Source organism: Cnephaeus nilssonii, assembly GCF_951640355.1.
Source record: "Cnephaeus nilssonii genome assembly, chromosome: 9".
NCBI lineage: Eukaryota > Metazoa > Chordata > Mammalia > Chiroptera > Vespertilionidae > Cnephaeus > Cnephaeus nilssonii.
In genome coordinates, this window is record NC_137080.1 from 71,993,380 (window position 1) to 72,017,957 (window position 24,578).

General features: G+C 37.8%; 1 protein-coding gene across 1 annotated transcript in view; it reads left to right on the forward strand.

Moving 5' to 3' along the window:
* The window catches only part of KHDRBS2 (KH RNA binding domain containing, signal transduction associated 2), a 520,521-nt gene that overhangs the window by 477,809 nt on the left and 18,134 nt on the right, over positions 1-24,578 (forward strand). The window contains exon 8 of the mRNA XM_079781604.1: positions 22,849-22,907. Coding sequence (XP_079637730.1) covers positions 22,849-22,907 — 59 coding nt within the window. The remainder of the gene's footprint in view (positions 1-22,848; positions 22,908-24,578) is intronic.

The window sequence follows — 24,578 nt, forward strand, 5'->3', positions numbered from 1 at the left end:
AGTGGAATAAAGAGGACTACATGAGGTTAAAGTTTCTCCATCATTTACAAGCAATATGATTATTATTTTAGTATTGTCATGGTCAAAATCAGAAGAAAAGCTAATTTAGAATTTTGAAGGTAAGACAATAGATTATGAGTGACTTAACAGAACTAAAAGACAAAAATCCTTAAAGAAAATGGTCTTTAATTGACTAGTCAGCACAGGTGAATACAGCATTTGTGGAGATTATAAAGTAGAATCTGGCAGGTGCCTAAATGCAATAATTATATCATATTTAATAGAGAGTCTAAGGGAAGTTCACAAGGTATGTGCACTACAAAGGTTCACCTGGAGTTCAGAAACTATAACAATTTTAATTAATCTCCACTTTTCTTGTAAGGTGTCTTTAGTTCTGGAAAATTTCAAATGGAACAGAAAAGGAATTTCACTGAAGATTCCTAAGAGCCAGCTCAACTAAATGACAGGAAGGACTGGTCTCTAACCATCATTTCCTTTTGCTCTGTGTCTTTGAGGGGGGGAAAGTAAGGCAATAGATTGATGAGTTTATTATACAAGCTTCAAATTGCAGGACTAGAATTGCAGTTTCCAGAGGAACTCAATTACTTGAAGTCTTTGCCTCAAGACAAGTTACATCCTGTGATTTACACCTTTAATTGGGCCAAATATTAAATTCTATTCATGTTCTGATACCCCATTTTTAATGTACTCTTCAAAGTTATTAATGTTTTCAGAGATCAATCTTCTAAAATTATGCAAATTCACAAGGTTTTATAACCAATTGGTTTTTATCAATGCCCAGATTTTAAGCAAGAATCTATACTAAACCAAATCATAGATGTAGAAAAGAATAACTTTCATGTACAGTACTTACAAACAAATAACAATAATGTAAATGAAAGGCAAAAGATCAATTCTGACCTAACAGTAATTTAAATTGAATGTTAAATGTTGATCATTTATAATTCTCCAGTATAAATATTTAACTACAGGTAGATGATATAATAAGCAAAATATCAATATGAAAGAGTTTACTTTCCTTGAAGCATGAATCAGGTGAGATACTCACACAAACTAGGAAGGGAATCCTCTTTTCTACAGATTAATAAAGGAAGGTGCCAAGAGTGCAAAGATACACCTCTCTCTGATATATAAAACAGAAGTTCCCAAATTTTCAAAGATGAAGCCCCTTTTTGTTTTTTTCTTTATATATATATGTACACATATATATTTCAAAGAGGAAGGAAGAGGGAGAGAGAGATAGAAACATCATTGAAGAGAGAATCATTGATTGGCTGCCTCCTGCACTCCCCCCACTGGGGATCGAGCCCGCAACCCTGGCATGTGTCCTTGACCAGAATCGAACCTGGGACCCTTCAGTCTGCAGGCTGATGCTCTATCCACTGACCCAAACCGGCTAGGGCTGAAGACCTTTTTGAATATCTGTCTACACACTAGGGCCTACACAGCAAGAGGGGAAATGAGACTTTTAAATTAGGACAATCTGGAGAGAGTTGAGTAAGACTATTTTCAGTGGCAGAGTATAGTGGAACCACAGGAACAATGCATTCCTCTGGGGCTAGTTTCCCTGGGACAAAGTGTTTGCCACCAAAACTAGGAGTGAAAGGCAGATACAGAAAGCTGTGAGAGAGGTGTCCTGTCGGGAGATTCAGAATGGCTGCCGTGGCCATCCCACGAGTAGGACACTCCAGGGAGTCAATACCCAGACATCACTCAACTCTCCTTTGTCTCCTCCCATTGCTCCCATTGACTGAACTCATTCAGAGGCAGAGAACAAGAGACCCAGTAGATGGAGTCACCATTAGTCAACCCAGGGTTTAGGGCAGATTGGAGAGAAGAGTAGAAATGGGGAGGTAGATGGAAGAGATTCAGCCCAACATCCAAAGTTTTTATCACACCCCCAGCAACTACTCATGGACATGTTAGTCTCAGTTACCTGAAGATATAAGTTATGACATGGAATTGCTGTGGAATCAGTAATGCTTTGAAATGAATTTGTGTTTTATTAATGAGAAAGTATCTATCTACTAAAAAAAAAAAAAGTCAGAATATACAGTGAACAAATGGGCTCTTGGATCCCCTGGCACAACTTCTTAGCCTTTGAGAGTCAGGTCTCACACAACAGGAACCACTGCTTTGTTGCTCAGAGGCTACTTGGAACTAATGATTCACAATAACTATCGTTAGCTTTGTGCTAGCTGCTACGCTGATTATTTAGGCCACTTTATCTCATTTAATCCTTGCAACAACATCTAAAACAGAGAAAAAATTAAAGCTTAAAAAATATTAACTTTCCCAATTTCATTCAAGTAGTAAAGGTTGGGTTCAAAATCATATCTGCTGACTTCAGAGGCCTCAGACATAAAGATTAATAAGTACTGTTTGAAATCTAAGTCAATTCATTGGTTTAACAGGTTTCTGTTATGCACCTGAACATGACAGAGAGAATATGCATTTAATATACTAAGAATGTAACAATTTATTTGCATGCTTTGAAAAAGGCTCTTACTAAAGGGTGTCTATGCAAAAAAAAAAAAAAAAGAAAGAAATTATTTACATTATTGTTTTTAGGCTAGAAGTTTAATGTGATACTAAGAATCTACAGAAATCTTTTGATGAAAACTTAAGTGTAAGGCATTGCAGTTACCCAGTAATTTAATAAAAGTTACAGTATTAAGTATATAACAGCTTGCCCTACTCATTTAAGTGGCAGCATTTGCTATAAAGTGACTCACCCTCATTTTGTAATTCCATTCTCTTAAGTCTCAAACTATCATCAACAATTAGATTAAATTTATAGATGGTTATTGAATTTGAGGTATTTCACACAGTTACTCCACAAGTTAGCTGTATTTTCATGTCATTTACAGACCTCTGTGTGCATAAAAACAGTGGATCTGGTATTGTTTAAAATTATCTCAACAGAATGAGAATCCGGCTCTTGGTACACACTATATTTGTTGTTGTGGTTCTCATCTGACATTTATTTTAGGCATATAGGATAACTGTTGTTAGTTTTAGGAAAGAAACTATATTTCCTCTAATTATTCATTATGTATTAATTGTATTTGATTTTTTTACTAATTTATGGTTAATTTTGATTATAACTAAACCACATGCCTTAATAGTCACTTTTATATTTAAAATTTAACATTACAGTACTTTTTATAAGACTCTAATGAGAAGAGTTAGAAAAACCATTTTTGAATGACGAGTCTCCCAAGAGAACTTAATTAAAGTGTCCCAGTTAGTAGCTGAAACCTGCTTAATCATTTATCAAGATCAGGACATGTCAGCATATCAGTCATTTCTCCTCAGCAGATTAGTTTAGAACTGGAGATACCCCTCAACAAGTAACAGGAAGGTATTCGGCAAAACATTGACCAGATATTTCATATTCAGAATTGTTTGTGTTTTAGAAAGGCAATACCATACATATATTATGTATTACATATTACCTAAAGTATTATGTAATATATAATATAATCTGGACCAAAATATATATATATATATTAATATAATTGTATTGAAATATAAGAATAAATACACTAAGCAGATGTACATAGCTATAAACAGCTTCTGATCACTTCAGATCAGAGTTTTATTGCCTTATGATTTCAAACACCCAACTAAAGAAAACAATTTTGGTTTTGAGCTTTTGGACTTGGTATCCAAATATAAGTTATAGTAGACTTGTATTATATAAAATTCAGTTAGATTTGAGTTATAGATGATGTGTGAAAGAAGCAAGAGAGATGTTTAAAGGGTTAGGCCAGGAACACTTAACCAATCCTCAAGGTAATTAAGTGTTTAATAGTAATAGCTGCAATGCAGAGTAGTTATATGCAGATGCCTACATTATCAAATAAAGTGAATAGTTTTATCCTCATGTTACAAATAAAGAAACTAGGATTCAAATGTTTACCTGGCCCAGGACTTTATAGCTTACTAGGTAAAAGGTAAAAGCTTTGAACTGATTCCTGTCCAATGCCAAAAACTGGACTCTTTGTACTAATACCATATTGCTTCCCAAACACTTTATTTTTTTAACATTTCACCTTATTAGGCAACTCTTAAAGTGAAGTAAGTGAAGTAACATCTTTGTTCTTATAATCTCTCTCTCTCTCTCTATATATATATATATATATATATATAAGAACAAAGTAATATATATATATATATATATATATATATATTACTAATCCACTTTGTGAAACTACACATAATACATCTAGCTTTCTTCCACATACCAGTCTTGCTTTATGAAGATAATATCCCTCAATCATTACCCATTCAGAGTTTGAAAGTGCATTCTTAGCTATAATTCTTCACCTTTCTATGACTTATGACTTTTTAGTGCCCCCCAAGAAAGAGGCAGAATATGTTTTTCATGACTCCTCATACCATGTGCCTTGCTTTAGCTAATAGAACAATGCCACCTCTAAGCCTATACATGAAGAAGGCTATGTGTTTCCCACTCGCCCTCTTTCCAGAGAAGAGCTTCCCCAGGTAGCTGCTGGCAAACCCCTCATCTGGGCTCCAGAATGAACACATCAGAGGGGCCAAGCGCAGCTCCAGCCATAGCTTAGAACAGAAACCCCAGCAAGCTCAGCCTAGATCAGGGAACCTCCAGCCAAACCAAAACACATGACCTAAATAATTACTTATTGTTGTACTAGAGGCGCGGTGCACGAAATTTGTGCACTGGGGGGGTCCCTCATCCCGGCCTGTGCCCTCTTACAGTCCGGGAGCCCCGCAATTGATTGCCCCAACAGAGGGAGGCCCTGCCCACCTGCTGCAGCGCCCACCCGCTGCAGCACCGCAGTCAGGTAGCCTGGGCCTCCCTCTTTGGGGCCATCAATCGCGGGGCTCTGCCATCGATCACCTCAAAGAGGTAGGCCCTGCCCATCCACCATGGATCACCCCACAGAGGGAGGCCCTGTCCATCTGGCACAGTGCCACGCTGGGTAGCCTGAGCCTCCCTCTTTGGGATGATCGATTGTGCCCTGAAGAGGGAGGCCCTGCCCACCTGCTGCAGCCTGCATGCTGGTGCCCTGGGCCTCCCTCTTTGGGGTGATCGTGGAGCCCCCCAATTGATCGATCACTCTGCTGGCCCGTGGCCTGGGCTTCCCTCTGCAGGGCGATCATGGGGTGATGGCCGGGCACCTGACCAATCACATCGCATCCACTTTGGCTGGCCTGGCACCAGTGGGTGTCATAACGTGGTTGTCTGGATGGTCATTCTGCTTTTCGGCCATTGGGTTGATTTGCATATTATGCTTTTATTATTATAGATGATGCTAATATTTTGTGATTGTTTGTCCCAGTAACAAACCAGTAACCAGGATGAAGGACCAGATAGACATGATTTTTCTCAACTTTTTTTGATGTACTGTGACCCCTATTTCACCATATACTAGTACCCTGATTGCCCTCTTCTACAACCATTTCAGTTGTCCCAGTGTCCATCCTAAGTTGTGGCACAGTGATCTTGAGGAACATTATATCAGCAGAGAGCTGACTGGTGCAAAGGAATAACATTGTTACATTTTGTGCTTCTTGCTTTAAAGCCCTTCAGCATCATCTTACCATGTGGTTTTCCTAAGTGGCTATGTAACATTATTGAGTTTTATTGGATTTTTTTTTTCAACTAAAAACCTAGGTTCTTTCTAAATGAACTGCTGTCAAGCCAGTTCTAACACCATCCTGCATCTTTGCAATTGATTTTTTTTTAACCTAAACGCAGAAATGTACATTTATCTCTATGACAGTTCACCATTTTGTTTAGACCTTCTATTGTTAATTTGGAGCTATGATTTGGAATACTAATTTATTTTTATTGACTACTACATAGAGGAATGGAGAAGTAGAGAGATATAGAAGCATCAATGATGAGAGAGAATCACTGATCAGCTGCCTCCCGCACACTCCCGACTGGGGGTCAAGCCTGCAACCCAATGATATGCCCTGACCAGGAATCAAACTGTGACCTCCTGGTTATAGGTTGATGCTCAACCACTGAGGAACACTCGCTGCGGTGGAATACAAGTTTTTAAAACCAGAACATTAGTTATAATTCCTAACATATTGCATTTATCAAGTACTTCTCAAAAATTTTTTTTGAAAACAGAGAGTACTGAGAATAAACTTCAGTAGCAACATTTAAATTGGCATTTGGCCACTAATTAAAATTCTATAAGAACAGCTGAAAACATAGACATGAATAAGCATGGCTGTACTGTTAGGCAGCTTATACATCATTCACAAAGAAATAGTGTATTTTAAAACGACTTATTTATTCAAAAGCATTCGTTCAATGTCATTGTTCTGGACCTATGTATTCAAAACAAGTACAAAATAGCTCAGACATTGGTTTCTTCACAAATAGTGTAGTGTGTTGTGTTATTTTTATTTTTTTATTTTTTACAAAGTGTGATCTTGGATTTCTGCATTAGAAACAAGGCAGATAAAATTGCATATTTCTGGGCACCTGCTGGTGTCAGCTGACTCAGAAGCTAAAGACTAGGGCTCAGGAATCCACATTTTTGGCACAATGTCCTTATGATGCTTATGCACACTAGATATTGAGAACCACGGTGCTGGAGGAAAAGACAGACTTTAAAAATGTACTGGTAGAATGAGATCTGTTCTACATGAAGATTTGAGCAAGATATTACAGAAGGCAGGGGGGCAGGGGTGACATCTTGCCTGGGAGGTTGGATAAAGTGTTAATAAGAAGCTGACCATTGAGCTGGATCCCAGGAAGATGATGAATACCTTTCAAGGTGAAGAAGTGCCTGGAGTTCCATCTAGATAGAAGGATAACTATGGTCAGGGGTATGAGGTTATGAGAGGATTTGTGACCACAGGAGGGACAACACTGAGGCAGGATGGGGGATACGGTAACAGGAAGAGATAGGAGAGACTGGATAGGTTTTTAGAGCATAGAAAAGGGGCTTGTGTGTTATATGAAGGAGTTACCACTCACAGTCTGAGGATTTGAGAAGAAGGAGACAATAAAATGCATAAGTAGCCTGGCTGGCATGGCTCAGTGGTTGAGTGTCAACCTATGAACCAGGAGGTCATGGTTTGATTCCCAGTCAAGGAACGTGCCGGGTTGTGGGCTCAATCCACAGTGTGGATCAATGATTCTCTCTCATCATTGATGTTTCTATCTCTCCATCTCCATTCCTCTCAGAAATTAATAAAAAATATATTTTAAAAAATACATAAGTACAATTCAGTTCAAAGCGTGCCACAATGGCAGTGCATGACAGAGCCTCACCTGACTTAAGGTATATGCTGAGAGTTTCTGGGTGAATGTGGCCTGTTTCTTCACATAAAGAAAAAACTTGTAAAACACAATAATTGTTTTCAATTGGTATCTTCTTTCCCCAAACTCTATTTGATTTCTTTAAACTTCCAAAATCTGGTGCATGAGAAATATTTTTTAATAAGTAAGAAGTTATTCTGGAACATTATGCAACACAGGTGAGATTCCATTTGTGATTTGAGTAGGGAATATAAATCACCATTAACACATAGCCATAGTGCAATTATCACCAATGAATTCAGTCTCAAAGTCAACTAGATTAAAGTATTGAAGTAATTATAAATTATGTTTATGTTTACAGTACTGAAATATTACTGATACTTATGAATTATGATTCAGACAAAGAAATATGGGTATACAATTAAAATTATGTCCATATCAAGCTAAGGTTCAATAGCTTCTGTGTATTGTACCAAAGGCAAGCAACAGTTCATTTAACACCTGTACCAGTGAGACTAATTAATCAGCCAGTTGAAGGTCATATTTATAGAAAAAAATTGCTATGTTTAAATGATAATTCCACATAATAAAACAGAAGATTAATGCTTTTGTTATGATTGCTCACCCCTCATTTATGTAATAAAGGGTCAAAGTAGGCAAAAAATACAAGCTGAATTAGAAAAAAATGATTAAAGAGTGTCTATTTGCTGAAATGTATGTGCAGTGTTGAATTAAAAAAACAAAAGCTTATCTAAATGTATTTCTCATTTGGAGCGTTAGGCTGCTTTCTCAAAACATCCATTTTCTGTAAAGGAGATCATTGCAAAGCTGATCATAATTCTATCCTTGATGCCTTATATAGATCATCTATCTTGATCTTTAATCTAGGAGCAGAACAAATATGTCACTTCCCTCATGAATAATCAGCCTATATTTCATCCTGTGAACATTAAATTCCATCAACTGAAACTTAAGAGGGCATGTATGGTTATGTCATGTTTCAGAATATTTCAAGAAGATGAAATCTCTATCAGCACTGCTACCTTTATGAATATGAAAAAGAGGAGTTTGATGTCTATGCCTTCATTGATTGGACAACCACCCATTATTAATATTTATTGAGTGCCTGCTATGGACCAGGCAGTTATCATGGGGCTGTCACAGGTTATCTCATTAATACTTGAGGTAGATATCATTATTGCTATATTAAAGGTGATGAAATCGGAGTTCACAGAGATTAAATGATTTGTCCAAATGACACACTCAATAAAAATAGCAACGCTGAATTTAAGTTCAAATACCTTTTTTTGTGTGTGTATTCTGTGTACTGTTTTAGAAGAAATACTGATTTACCTCCAAATGGATCAGAGCCTAGAGACCTTACTGTTGTTCTCCACTCAAAACTGTGGACTTTGTCTTCCTCATAATGAGTTCTGTCTCATAATGAACATTTAAGTGAGAGAGATTTATATCTTTGACTTTCTCAAATGAACTAGCCAGAAAGATTCTTGCAGTGAGTTACTGTGTTATCTATCTACCTAAATATACATCATTTATCTATCCATCTTTCTATCTATTGATCTATGTATGTTTAATGTACTGTATATGGCTTACTAGTTCATTTTCAATACACAGATTTATATTTGTTCAACAACATGGCTGCTTTTTATATCCATGTATCACTATTGGTTAAATGAAATAAATAAATAATTCAACAAAAAAATTCAAAATAATTTTTAAACTATCTATGCAATCTTGAGGGAATTTTAAAGATACATTAGAAATACAGAATTTAAAAAAAAAGAAATACAGAATCTAAAGCATTGATCTTTGCCTTTGTTAGAACTCTGTGAAAACCACTGATATTAAAGCATGAAAAGGGGCATTTGCAATTTAGCTGACACACATATACACACAAAAAGAACATATTTTACTTAATATTGTTGAATACACACAAATTATCAAAATATTTTAATTATTAAATTAAAATATTTTAAGAGAGTTTCATTTCTTTGTGTCTATTTTGATTATTTCTGTATTAGAAATGTATAAAACTTAAAAAGAACTTAAGAGTTTGATATGTTTTATTTTATACCAAGTTTTTATTTACTGACAAAATGCATGCAATTTTCAACAAATCAAATGATCAGTATTAATCTATTCATACTTCCTTGCAACATTAATATTTATTATTTTAATATATCTCAATAATAGATTATTAGTAAGGAGATTAAATAAATAATCAAAAGCCTCCCAACAAACAAAAGTCCAGGACCAGATGACTTCACTGGTGAATTCTACCAAAAATTCAAACAAGAATTAATAACAATTCTCAAACTCTTCCAAAAAATAAGAGTCAGAAATTCTTCAAAACTAAATTTATAAGGCCAGTATTATCCTGATACCAAAACCAGTATCCCAATGAACATAGGTGCAAAAAATCCTCAACAAAATATTAGCAAACTGATTTCAACAATACATTAAAAAGTTCACACACCATAGTAAAGTGGAATTTATTCCAGGAATACATGGATGGTTCAACATCTGCTAATCAGTCAATGTGACATACCATATTAATAAAATTAAAAATAAAAATTAGATGATAATCTCAATAGATGAAGAAAAGCATTTGACAAAATTCAATATCCTTTTATGACAAATCTCTCAAAAAATGGGCATAGAGGGAACATACCTCAATACAATAAAGGCAATATATGGCAAGCCCCCAGCCAACATTATACTCCATGGAAAGAAAGTGAAAGCCTTTCCTCTAATACCAGGAACAAGACAAGGTGCCCACTCTGACCACTTTTATTTAACAGTATTAGAAATCCAGCCAGAGCAGTTAGGCAAGAAAAATAAATAAAGAGCATCTAAATTGGAAAGAAAGAAGTAAAACTGTCATTATTTGCAGATGAAACAATATTATATATAGAAAACCCTAAAGACTTCATCAAAAAAACTATTAGAACTAATAAAATCAATAAAGCTCTAGGGTATAAAATCAATATGCAAAAATCTGTTTTATTTTTTATACACTACTAATGAACTACCAGAAAAAGAAATAAAGAAAACAATCCCATTTACAATTACATCAAAAAGAATAAAATATCTAGGGATAAACTTAACCAAGGAGGTGAATATTTGTATATCGAAAACTATGAGACATTAATAAAAAATTGAAGATGACAGAAATAAAGGGAAAGATATTCCATGCTCATGGATCAAAAGAATCAATCAATATTGTTAAAATCTACAATCTACAGAATTCAATGCTATCTCTATCAAATTCCAATGGTATTTTTTCAAAGAAATAGGACAAATAATCTTAAAATTTGTATGGGACCCCAAATAACCATAGCCAATGCAGTCTTGAGAAAGAAGAACAAACCTGAAGGCATTACACTCCCTGATTTCAAACAATTTTGTGTGCTTAGGATGGGCCCTTGTTCTTGATGGTAGCTGGATTTTTCTGAGAAGGAGGATAGCAGAAAAATATAGAGGGCTCAGAGCTCATCTAATCTTTCTAATCCTAATTAGCCCAAGATTATATTGACTTTAAAGAAATTGTTTCCCATATTTTTGTCTGGTGTTATGCAGATAACGTTGAGAATGATCGTTTGAATACATATGATGGACTAGAATTCAGTGATGGCGAACCTATGACACGCGTGTCAGCACTGACACGCGTAGCCATTTCTGATGACACGCAGCCGCTAAGGCGGCCGCATGCTGCGGATGAAACATTTGCGAAATAATGTTTTTTCCTCAAAGTGACACACTACCCGAGTTATGCTCAGTTTTTTGGCGAAGTTTGACACACCAAGCTCAAAAGGTTGCCCATCACTGGACTAGATGAATAAATTGTCCATGTGATGGTATTTGGGGATTTTTATTGAATTTATTGGGATGATATTTGTTAATAAAATTATATAGGTTTCCGGTATACAATTCTATAATATATCATCTGTATATTGTATTGTGTTTACCACCCAAAGTCAAGTTTCCTTCCATCATCATTTATCCCCACTTTATGCTCTTCTACCTCCCCTCATCCCCCTTTTCCTCTGATAATCACCATACTGTTGGCTGTGCCTATGAGGTGTTTTTTATCTTTCTTCTTTCACATTTTCAACCCAGCCCCTCATCCCCCCTCCCCTCTGCCAGCTACCAGTCCATTCCCTATATCGATGAGTCTTTCTATTTTGTTTGTTTGTTTGTTTTGTTTATTGGATTTCACATATAAGTGAAATCATATGGTATTTGTTTTTTCCTGATTGGCTTATTTCATTTAGCATAATACTCTCCAAGCCACCCATGCTGCCATAAAGGAACCCATCAACAAAATGAAAAGACAACCCATTGAATAGCAGAACATATTCAGCTATGATATATCTGCTAAGGGGTTAATATTCAAAATTTATAAAGAACTTATACAATTCAACACCAAAAAAATCTAATTTTAAAAATGTTCATGTGAGTTCTGCCATCAGCCAAATCAAGGTTCAAATCTGAGATTCACCACAGCAGGGCTGCATAGCTTGGGGCATGTGACAGTCAGCTAAACATAGATTTCCTCTCTTGTACTTTGTCTAATACCGACTCAAAAATTGTAGGGATGATTAAATAGGATAAGTTATGTAAAGCTCCTAGCAGTGTTTGGCCTGTGTTAAGTGCTGGAAATGTAATAAATATAAGTTTTCATGGTTGTTACAACTATTATTGCTTCTGTAAGGGGAGAGGAAGGAGAAGAATTTTAGAGACAAGTAATTTAATTTCTTGTTTAAAGCCCCTTCATATTTAAAAGTTTCAATTCTAAAAATCAGGTGGTAGAAGGAGTGAAGGAATAGGAAAGAAGGTTAAAGGTTTAAGTAAATAACAACTAAATAGCAAATATTTAATTCACTGCAGATGTTAATAAAGCACTAGCAAAAAAATTAAGCAAATCATGTTTCTTTATTATTCATACATTTGAGTTTGGGCCTTCAAAATATCAAACTTAATTTATATATTGCTCTCAATATCCACCAAATCTTCCAAAATGCTTTTTTGAACTACCAACTGAAGTTAAACAGAAGTATCCTCTTTTTTTGTTCTTGTATTTTAATTTCTGCAAAGATGTTAGGGGAGGGACATTTAGCAGTTCAAACTGAAGATACTAAATGTAGCAACTAATGAAATTAAATAATTATGATTTATGTTCACAAATAATTTAAACAAATAGGCAAATTTTCTCATACATTTTAATTTATCAAAAAAGTCCATGCTCATGGATACAGAGGAAATGGAGATGTAAAAACACAAGGGAGGGAGCAATTATGAAGAGACATATTCATTCTGCAGGCATATGCTTATCCAGTCATTTATTCAATAAATATTTGTTGAGCACCTATTATCTGCTTGAAGTTCTGGCAAGTGCCGATGATATAGCAACAGAAAAGAAAGATACGGCCAACAGAGGGGTTTGTTTTAAGGCAAAATATAATCATGTCTATCCCCTTCTTAAATCCTTCCTTGTCTTCAATGCCTCTTAAGAAAAAAAACTCCTTACCAGGACTGAGACAAGATCCTTTGAGATGTAGCCCCTGTCTCCTTCTCAAGATACAAGGTTGAGCTTCTCTCATTTAAACTAATCCACTGGCCACAATGGAGAACTAGTTGGCAATGCCATGCCTTTTCCTGCTTCTGAACACTTCCTGTAAATCTTCACTCCTTTTAGCTGGGAAGTTAATTCCTCCTCCATTTCAGGTTTTCATCATTTGGTGAATGAAATAATAATAGTAGTAATAGTAATATCTATACTAATAATAGAAGAATATGCAAATTGTCCAGGACACCATCACAGTAACAGTAATGACCAGCAGGCTGCCTGGGGTGACAAGGCCAGGAGGGGGGTTAGTGAGGAACGACCAAACGACTGAACAGCAGGCTGGGTGGGGCAACCAGGCCAGCAGGGGGGTTAGTGAGGGATGACCAAATGACTGAATAGCAGGCTGTGTGGGGCGACCAGGACAGCAGGTGGGGTAGTTGGGGGTGACCAGGCCAGCAGGGGGAGGGGGGCAATTGGGGGTGACCAGGTCAGTGGGGGGGCGGGGGAGTTAGGAGCAATCAGGCCGGCGGCAGAGGCAGTTAGGGGTGATCAGGCAGGCAGGCAGGTAAGCAGTTAGGAGCCAGCGGTCCCAGATTGTGAGAGGGATGTCCGACTGCCAGTTTAGACCCAATCCTGGGAGTTGGACATCCCCCGAGGGGTCCCCGATTGGAGAGGGTGCCGGCTAGGTTGAGGGGTGAGGGGACCCCCACATGCACGAATTTTGTGCACCGTGCCTCTAGTAATTATAATAAAATCACTCCTTATCACTTGTTTAAAGGCTTTTCTGAGCTACTGTAATTTCTCTGAGGGCTTTTTTATTCCTGCCTATTTGGTTTTTCAATGTTTTACAAAACAATGCTAGGGTTTTTGTTTTGTTTTGTGGATATTACACCATTAATTTGTGTAGTCAGGAATAAAGAAAGTGAAGATTAGTTGGGGGAGGTGAGTGATGAGTGATATAGGCAGCCAGGGTCTGTAGGAAGCTGGAATTTGTTCTGGAAAGGACAGACAAAAGAAAAGCATTTTAAATAAATCATTAAAAAAATAAAACTGCTTGCAAATAGTTCCCATTTTCAACATGACAATAGGGTTGATCCTATGTTGGTAAACTTCACCCTTAGTGTTGGAAATAACAGGAGACTTCCCCCCAGAGAAGACCTAGAAATAACAGAATTAGGAGGTATCAGGACCATAATGTTACATGGGAGAAAGCGGTAGAGCCTTGAGCTATTTGATGAAGTCTCCCATTTCTCCATCCCAACAATGTTTGTTTAATGTTCCGAATGACATTGAGGGAGGTTTGTGGTTGGTGGTGAGAACTGATACACATACCTGTGTGTTGCTGTCATTATTCTACACACTATGTTTACAGCTTTGTAAGTAGCACTTTTATGGACCTTTAAGAAATTTAATAGAAAAATTTTATCATCATATAAAGGAACTACCAATTTTCAATTTGAGGATGGAACCTGAACTGAAAATGTATTTTTATTTGACAGGTATTTCTGGAAATGCAGTGTAAATTCACAACATAACAAGGTTTCAGCATCAATGTTTAAAAGAACAAATTTTAGCACTCTCTTAAGTGCTAAAAATAGTTGATTTGCTAAAAATTTTTCATATTAACACTTTAATCAAGTCCCTTTATCCATTCTTCTAAATTATTATTTTGTGTTTCTTACTTTTCTTCAATGCCAAAAAAATAATTAATGAATCTTTAGTTTCAACTCAGCCTTATCTGGTCCTGTTTTCATATACATAAATCTTTAGTGTAGTCAAGAGTCAGGGAAAGGCTGCAATTAAGGACAACATGGCACAAACCAAATGCATGGAAACTAAGAGTGTAGAAACCGTAATCTTATGAGAGCCACACAAGCTATGATGTATTAGTAACTTTTTAAATTATCTCTGAAATAAAAGTTTTTATTCTTCCAAGTAAACAGTTGAAATGTTAAACAAAGTGTTGATTTTTTTTTTTTACAAAATTGCATCCTCTATTATTTTCCCCACTATAGGAGTATAACTGGTTTGATTATATGCACACATCATATAGAGCAGCGTTATCAATTACATTACTGCCAGTTTCTCTATTTGTAACAAATGGATGTCGAAAAAGTTCCCTTTACAAACTTGGTTAGTCTCACTGGCTTCTGGGCAATCTGCTCCACCATCAGCATGGTTTCTCCTGCCACAGGAACATGAGCACCAACTGCTAAAGTGTGAAGCACTATAGAAATGTAAGTGCTACTGTGTCACAGGTAGGCTCACTAAGAACTTGCTTGCAAAATTAGTGGGATGATGGCGAAGATATTATGTGGCTTACTAGAAACCAAATTACACCCTAATTTTTTTCTATTATGCTTATTTTCACTTAATTAGTTGTCTTAATAAACTAACATAGTCTATTTAGGGTAAAATGCTCCTAAATAAATAAATACCTGAAAATTTTTCATCTCTCATTTTTATCTAGTTTTACATTTGTCCATTAATAAATTAACTTGATTTTTTTTCTGACTCCGTTACTCCAATTGTTTAATATTTTTTTCCAAACATGTATTAGCGTCTAAGGTCTTGATATTAAAGTCAAAATGTTTTGTAGAATTTTACCCGTAATAATGAGATGTTGTTTAATGTGTCAATGCAGCTACCGTGTTATATGATGATATATATCAATTTCTAGAGAAATCACGTCATCGTTACCGCCAGAGTAAGTTTCAAATCACCAATAATTGTCATAATTTTAATTAACACCTCTATAATTGTAACTGTATTTCAAACCAAGAGAACTAAAGACCTCTCTGGGTTCCCCCTTGTTAAGTACACTAATCCCTTTCATAAGGGCATCACCCTCATGATATAATTGCCCCCCTAAATCCCCACCTCTTAATACTATCACCTGGAGAGTTGAGATTTCAACATACAAACTTGGGGAGACACAAAGATTCAGTCCAATGCTCCACCATTAACATTAGACTTCCAAAGTCATTACAATCATTGGCATTTCTAGGCAGTTACATGAAGATTGAAAAGAAGTAAAGGACAAGGAATATACTTTCATGCAAATCATGAAGAATTTGTACACCTCACTCTGCACATGGCCTCTCTCAAATGTAAGGAACACTAGAAAATGTAGTCTTGAGAAAGTCAGAGACAAATGGATTTTATAGGGGAACAAGTAGAAGTCTTCTATGGCCCAAACTCTAATCATGCAAATATGCATGAATACCCTTCTCATTAAACAAACAAAAAAAGATGCCTACCTTCTATCCAATAGAGAAAATCCAAGCTCAGTTCAAATATCTGCAACCAGCTCAAAATATAGAATCTCTGAAAAATATGCAGACCTCTACAATGGGTCTTGTGGTTTTTTGAAGTCTGGTGGCCTAAATAATAATAAGTTATCTTTCCTTCCTATCCCCCCTTACAAAATGCCCAATGTAAAGTGGTGGAAAAGGAATAACAGAAACTTCTTTGGGGAAATACTGAAGGTTCCATATGAAATAACAATTACAACATATTGCCACGCTGAGATTAGATGACACCTAAGCAACAGCATTGAAATAAGTTTTCTGATTAATGCATCTGGCAGCCTGGGTTCTCTTTTCTACAAATTTTTTGAGATTTACTGGCAGGTTCTTTCTCATCCTAATGGATAAACGGCCTTATCCTTGGCTGTATGTGAATGGAGTAAAGAAGGGCAATGTCCTCACTGGGGGCTTCACAATTTTCGCAGCATGCTTCCTCTGGTGCATGTTTGGGCGCCTGAGGATTGTTCTAGGGCTCATAGTCTAGTGGGGAGATGTGAGGGCATCTCTGGGCAACACTCATTATTTATTGCTATTAGAAATATCCAATCCCAGTAAGCCCCACATTTCTAAACCCACTCCCATTTTAAATGACAAAATTAGCATAAATCAGGCAGAAATAACTTCCCTTAGTCAAGTGCAATTCATTTTTGTTTCCTCTAAGAAAAATGACTCATTCCTATATGAGCATACACCTTTTGTAAACCTTCCTAAAAGTAGCAAGGGTTACTAACAGGATTCGTTCCGTTTTTCCCCCCATAGTGCAAAGTGTACACAGGCTTATAGGCTTACGGCCAAGTTTTCTCTGGCAATGGCATTACAATCGGCATCAGTTTTCTATTCTACAGTACTTTTCCCTTGCATTCTTCACCCTCCAATTAAGTTAATGCCTCATGTTTGGGGATTTTAATGGCAATTCCACACTTCTACATACTGATTTCAATATTCAACTAAATTGTTGTAACAACTTATAACAATGAGATTTCATATTCAGTGAGGGAGGCAGTGGTTTAGACTAGGTCTGTTCCAGAGTGATCAGTGAGAGACAAGTTCCTCCTGTATTGCAGTCCATGACTTCCTTAGTCATTCCCTTTGTTTTCATGGTAGATGTTAGATCATCACTTCGAATGCATTCTACCAACTGAGGAGGTGATGGTGCACAAGTCCAAGATGAGGAGCTTGTTCTTAAGTTAGAAATGGCCCCAAAGTTGCCCCCATCTCTCCTGTGCATATTCCAGGACTTAGTCACAAGGGCACATCTACCTGCAAGGGTGGTTGGGGAGTGTGTTTTTTTGTCAATGTAAATTATTCTCCTGTAGAAGAAATGGGGAGTAATATTTGGATGAGCAAAGGTATGGATGCTTGACAGGGTTCATTATGATTATTTTCCATGATTTTGCATTACCCATTATTTCACAAATATCTTACATGTTCCGCTTTCCCCTTTTTAGACTTCTGAAAGTTCACATTCCCTCCTGGTATGTATCTATAATGTATGATAGATAATAACTGTCACTACTCTTCTTTTACCCCCTCTCTTATCTCCATCAATTAAAGTTGAAATCTAGTGAGAAACATAGTCATGCTACATGATAGTTTCGGGGACTATTGGTCTTCATATAACAGACTTTGGGAAACATAATCAGGCTTCCTCATAGAAAAATTATTGATTGTGAGGAAGGCAGGGAGAAGCTTCTAACAATGCCCTCATTTCTCTCTTCATCCCTATAAATGGGAATGCTTCTTTTCAAAGCATAATCTTAGGGCTGCCACTTCTTGATTATCCAGGGAATCAATGTAACAATTCTCAAGAATTTGCTACATATTTATAAGTGTTCTCAATTGGGTTGCATCATTCTTATTAAAATAAGCAAGTAGGGGGAAATGAGGGATAGCTGTAATAGTGTCAACAATAAAATAAAAAAGATAAGTGTGGGAAAGAAGAGATGAATGTCCAGCCACCAGCCAATGGCCTTAGGTTTCTACAATCTGAAACCATTAGAAAGATGGGAAGAAGACCATAGTGCCATACATTTTTCCTAGATAGTTTGCATATAACTATCCTGGGCAATGAAGGCTGCGCTAGATAATCTTTGCATTAGCACTCGCCTTCCAGAAGATAAAAATGGCCAAACTTCTGTCTCTCTCTTCCATATATCGACTTTTCCTTTTTTGCTTCTCTTCACTTACTATCAATGAAATCTCAAGTTTCTAATATAATGAGACCTATGAAATTGCCTTAAGGCAGTGGTCGGCAAACCGTGGCTCGTGAGCCAAATGTGGCTCTTTGGCCCCTTGAGTGTGACTCTTCCACAAAATACCACGTGCGGGCGTGCACGTATATTGCATTGAAACCTCGTGGCCCATGCGCAGAAGTCGGTTTTTCGGCTCTCAAAAGAAATTTCAATCGTTGTATTGTTGATATTTGGCTCTGTTGACTATTGAGTTTGCCGACCACTGTCTTAAGGGAAAGAACAGCCACATATTTAGAGGCTTTTCTTCCTTCCCTCCACCCTATCCCTTTGTCATCTATCACCTACACTCAGCTCTTATATAATTTAGCTTTTTATATAAAGTCATTTCCTTGCCACATGTTTATATACTAAAAGGAAATTAGTAATCTTAAGGTAATTTATAAATTCATAAATAAGATTTAGGCGGAAGACTTTAAATGAAGGAGCTTATTTGAGGTTAAAATACAGTGTATCATAAATATTAATAGATCCTTAAGTAAATCAAAATATGCATTCACTATCCAAACACTAAGCTCAATTAAAATAACGTCCACTTTTTTGTATATTATTTTTAAAAAGTATAACGTGGTTACATTAGGCTACTCATGTAAATGATGGCTAATCTTCCTATGAGCAATACGATCTTTTATTCCATAAATATTTATTGAGCAGGAATTGTAGGCCAATCATCCTGGAAACAATAAAAGCAAGTGAACTAAGGAGAGAACAAATCCTATGCCAGGGAGCTGTTACATTCTACACGTGGGAAACAGCCAAATAAGGGAATAAACAAAAGTGTGTTTGTTGGTTATATAATATGTACATTAGTGATTGATAAATACTAAGATGAACAAAGCAAGGTAAGGATGAGGAAATGCTAGTTTAGATAGATTAGTGAGAGAAACCTCTTGCAAATGACATTTGAGTAGATTCTGAAAGAATGAGAGAAGAGATAGCTGCATATTTAGGAAAAGTGTGTTTAGGTGGTGGGAATAGCTAATGAAAAGGTGCTGAGATGGTAATGTGTTTGTTATGTTCAGGAAGTAGCTAGGAGGCCAACCTGCCCTATGCAGAGTGAACAAAGGGGAAGTGGGAGAGGTCTAAGAACTACTGGGGGCCAATGTGTGCAAAATAAGATTTTTACATTTTTCCTAAAGGACTAGGGAAGCTATTTATGGGCTTTGAATAGAGAATTAATATGATCTAATTTACTTCTATGAGAATACTTTGGCCCTAGCTGGTATGGCTCAGTAGATAAAGTGTCAGCCTGCAGACTGCAGGGTCCCAGGTTAGATTCCCGTCAAGGGCACATTCCTGGGTTGCGGGCTTGATCCCTGGTGGGGGGCATGCAGGAGGCAGCCTATTAATGATTCTCTCTCATCATTGATGTTTCTATTTCTCTCACTTCCACTCTAAAATCAATCCTATCTAATAAAAGAGAAACATGCAAATTGACCTTACCTCTGCTATGCCCACAAGCCACGCCCACCAGCCAATCAGGAGAAAGTATGCAAATTAATCCAACCAAGATGGCAGCAGCCACAGAGCTGGAGCAAGCAGGAGGCTTGGGTTGCCCCCAGTGATGGAGGAAGCCAAGCTTCCCGCCCGCCCTGGTTGGCCCTGACCTCCACTCAAAAGCTACAAAGTTTCAATTATACCTGCTTCCAACCGGCCCTGGCCTCCGCTGAAGGAGGCGCTGAAAAAAAAGAAGCAAAAAAGGAGAGGCTGGGAGCTTGGTTCTCCAGGGGCCATGGCCAGCCTGAAAACAGCTATCAACCCCTTACCCAGGCTGGCCAAACCCCCATGGGGGGAGGGTCCCCGCTGGGGGGCTTGGCCAGCCTGCAAACAGCCATCAGCCCCTCACTCAGGCTGGCGAGGCACCCCAGTGGGACCCCCACCCTGATCTGGGACACCCTTCAGGGCAAACCAGCTGGCCCCCACCCGTGCACCAGGCCTCTAACTATACTAATAAAAGGGTAATATGCTAATTAGACTGGGAGACCTTCCAGGAGACCTTCCAGATGTTCTTCTGGACAAAGCCATGGTGGCGGGGCCGAGGTAGAGGCAGTTAGAGGCCAAGAGGGGAGAGCAGTTGTGGGTGATCAGGCCAGGATGGGACAGCAATTGTGAGTGATCAGGCTGTTTGGGGGCAGGGCCATTGGGGGTAAGCAGAACAGCAGGGGGGCCAGTTGGGGGCAAGCAGGCTGTCAGTGGGGGTCAGTTGGAGGTGATCAGGACAGCAGGGGGGGAGGTTTGGAGTGAGCAGGCCAGCATGGGGGGCAGTTGGGGGTGAGCAGGCCAGTGGGGAGAGAAGGTGAGGGCAAGCAGGCCAGCAAGGGGGGCAGTCGGGGTGAGCAGGCCAGCAGGGGAGGCAGTTGGGGGCGAGCACACTGGCCCTGGGGGCAGTTGGGAGTGATCAGGCTGGCGGGGGGAGGGGCAGTTGGGGGCGAGCAGGCTGGCAGGCAGAGTGGTTAGGGGCAATCAGGCAGGCAGGCAGGCAGGTGAGGAGTTAGAAGTTAGCAGACCCGGATTGTGAGAGGAATGTCTGACTGCTGGTTTAGGACCGATCCCTGTAAACCGGCAGTAGGACATCCTTTGAGGGGTCCCAGATTGGAGGGGGTGCAGGCCGGGCTGAGAAACCGCGCCCCCACCCCATGCATGAATTTCGGGCCACTAGTAAAAAGATATGAGGGGGAAAAAAAGAATTACTTTGACTGCTATGCAGAAAATTGAAACATAGGAAGCAAGGCACAGAGACTAGTTATATTGCATTTGTTTAAGTGAAAGATGGTGAAACTAACCATAGTCATAGCTGTGGAATGTTTAGAAATGTTTAAATTCTGGATATTTTGCAAAAAGTGGAAGAATTTGCTGATGGATTAGACATTAGATGTGAGAGAAAAGGAAAAGACTCCACAGCTTTCAACAAGAATAACATGAATTAAGGTGTCATTTATAAAGATGGAAAGCATTTGAAAGGAGCAAGTCTGAATGGCAAATAATACTTTTTTTAAATTTATTGATCTTAGAGATAAGGGAGTGAGAGAGAGGAAGGGAGATCTATCAGTTGCCTCCCAAACATGCCCTAACAAGGAATTGAACCTACAACCTGGGCATGTGCCCTGATCAGAATTGAACCCACCACCTTTTGATGATGCTGAGCCACACTGGCCAGGGAAAGTTTTTATATTTGGATATGTTAAGTTTGACTTCCAAATGGAAATATGCAGAAGGCAACTGGATATATGAGACCACAGTGGAGGGGAGGTGCCAAGGCTGGGCATATAATTTGGAAATCATCAGAGTAGAGTTGGTTTAAAGCCGTAGGAACAGTTAAGATTGCCTAGGGAGTATCAATAGCAAAACAATCCTAATAACTGAGCTCCAGCAGTCTTCAGGATTAAGTGGCTGGGAAATAGGTGTACCAGTAGAGAAGAATGAGAAAATGGAGTGAGCTAAGGAGATCCAAGAGAGAACATCTCAGTAGCATTTGAAGTGTTTGAAGGAGCAGAAAATGACCAATTGTGTTAACTGTGCTAACATAGAATGAGGACCAAGTCTTGACCATTGGATTTGAAAATGGCAAGATATTGACAAGAGCTGTTTCAGTGGAGAAAATAGCCTGACCGGAGTGTCTTCAAAATCATGTGAAAGGAGAGGCAGTGAAAAAGAGTGAATGAAGTCACATCTTTTCAAGCAGTTTTGATATAAAGAGAAAAAGATAATCACTAGAAGGAGATCACAGGGTGAGGGAAGGTTTTTTTGAGGATGGGAGATACATAAAATGCTTGGAGGCTAATAGGGACGGTGCCTTAGTGGGGGAAACTTGCTATAAGACGAAGTGACGACAATTGTGGTGGGGGAAGGCTTTAAGTAACTTCAGTAAGAAACAGAGGAAGAACTCCTTTTTCCTCAGTTACTGAAATGTAGAAGCATCTAGCAAAATGCTAAGTAAAAAGTAACAGCTCGTATATTTGAGAACTGCATGAACAAACTGTGGAAGGGCTAAAGAGGAGTATAAATAGAATTTCAGAGTTTGGAAGTGAAGATGAAATTGATGTAACTTTTTAGGATAACAGCATTAAAAGGCATATATTACTGACCAGATTGTCACCTCATATAGCACCTTTTCTTAGAAATATACCTTTTATAACTCTCCTCTTGACCAATTTTGAAGAGTATACTTGTATTTTAGGGGAAATTTGATTTATAAATTGAAAGAAGTACTTAGGTGGCATGAGAAAATCATAGCACTCCTTGTCAATAACCTGTATTTTTCTTCCTATTTCTTTAGAAGTCTGTTTTATGCCTACAGGTTATTGGGATACTACTTTAGCACACATTTTGCTTTCAAATCCCATCTGAGTTTCTGGGTTGATCCCTCCTGATTACAGTAACATTGATTGCTGTCTAAATCTGTTGCAGTGTGCCTGAATACTATGACTACGGTCATGGAGTAAGTGAGGATGCCTATGACAGCTACGGTAAGACCTTTTCTTTACTAAAACTGTGAAATCAGAACATTCATCAGTCACTGACAACTCAGAAATTACTTCTATCTTTCTCGCCCCAGTTTTTACAGAAGTCCAGACTCAGTTGATTTATGTAATTCCAGGGTGAAATTTGACATACAGAGCCAGTGCCAGAAAATTGGACAGATCAATTTCGATCAATATTTCAAAAGCAATTATTCACAATCATAGATCATTTTTAACAGCAACAATAAGTATATCTGAACAGTGTCTTATAAGTTTCACTGTGTCCATTGTCTCACTCATTGATTTGACAATAATCATGTGTCTTTCCTGCTTTCAGAAAGATCATCAGAGTAATATACAACTGAAATATTTAAAAACTTTTAAGGGCAGATATTGTAGCTTTCAAGTAATTTTCTATAGTGTGTGTCATTCTTAAAATTGCCAGATAATGCTTGGCTCATGAGAATTAGTATTCAATAAGTATGTTAGCCTATAAAATCAATTTTTAAAAATACATTGCTTAATTAAAATACATAACACTTAGAATTAATTGTAATTCAATTCAGGAAGATTTTACTGAGTGCCCATGAAATGTATAAATATAGCACATCACTTTAAAGGGTAGTTACTGGTTTCTTAAAAGACATCTACAGCAACAACAGTGGACCACCTTGAAAAACATTCATTTAAGTGTTTCCAGGCCCAGGTTTTATTAATATAATGCCAATGCTCCTCGGTTCCCATTTATGGGAAGCAATAAAGGAGACAATACATGTTCCTCATGTAGGGCTCCACATGATGAAGGCGTAGCCCTGCATTAGGATGGCATTTGGATGGTCCAGACATCAGGAGGAAAGGAGGAATTACATTCTACTTGGACTCACAGTCATCAAAATGACTAATTTCTCTCAGTGGAATATCACTAGGCTGAGCTCAAAAACAGGAGTACAAAAGTAAAACAATATTACAATCCATAAGCTGATTACTTATATATTTTTTCTCATGTATTGCTTTATAATAAATTGTAATATTAATTATTCTTTATCTCCACTTAATAATGAGGAAACTGAACCACAGAGGTTAAGTCAACTTCTGTTTTTATATTCTCATCAGTGGTTAGAACACTATTAATTAATTGCTATGACTACACACAGGGTACCTAATGTAGCTCTGTGCTAAGCAACACATAATGAGGATTAGAGACCATGGAGATAATCCTCACTACACATTATATGTATATCTATATAACCAATCCCCATTAGTACCCTGCAGGGTACACACTCACATTGTCATCTGCATGTTACAAACGAGGAGCTAAGGCTTAGGGCATGCAGTAACCTGCCTCAAACAATCAACAAAAGACACAGCAAGAATGTGAACTCAAGTTTGTCTCATTTTGTTTCTGTTGTCGGGAGTGGAGGCAGAGTTCTGTGGACCATGGGAGAAAGAACAGGATCTGTCACTTTAAACTTGAATTTGTTTTAAAGACAAGATATTCAGCTTAGTGAGATCTTATCTAAATCGTGCCAACTGCTGTCCTACTAATCTAAGGGGATGAAGACTTTCTACAGTATTTCACAGGAAAAAAATAATTAATATACAATGAGCACCAGACTTCAGCTTCTCCAGCATCAGCCCCATGGACCTAATCTTTTGCTGCTGAGAGAGATAAGGATA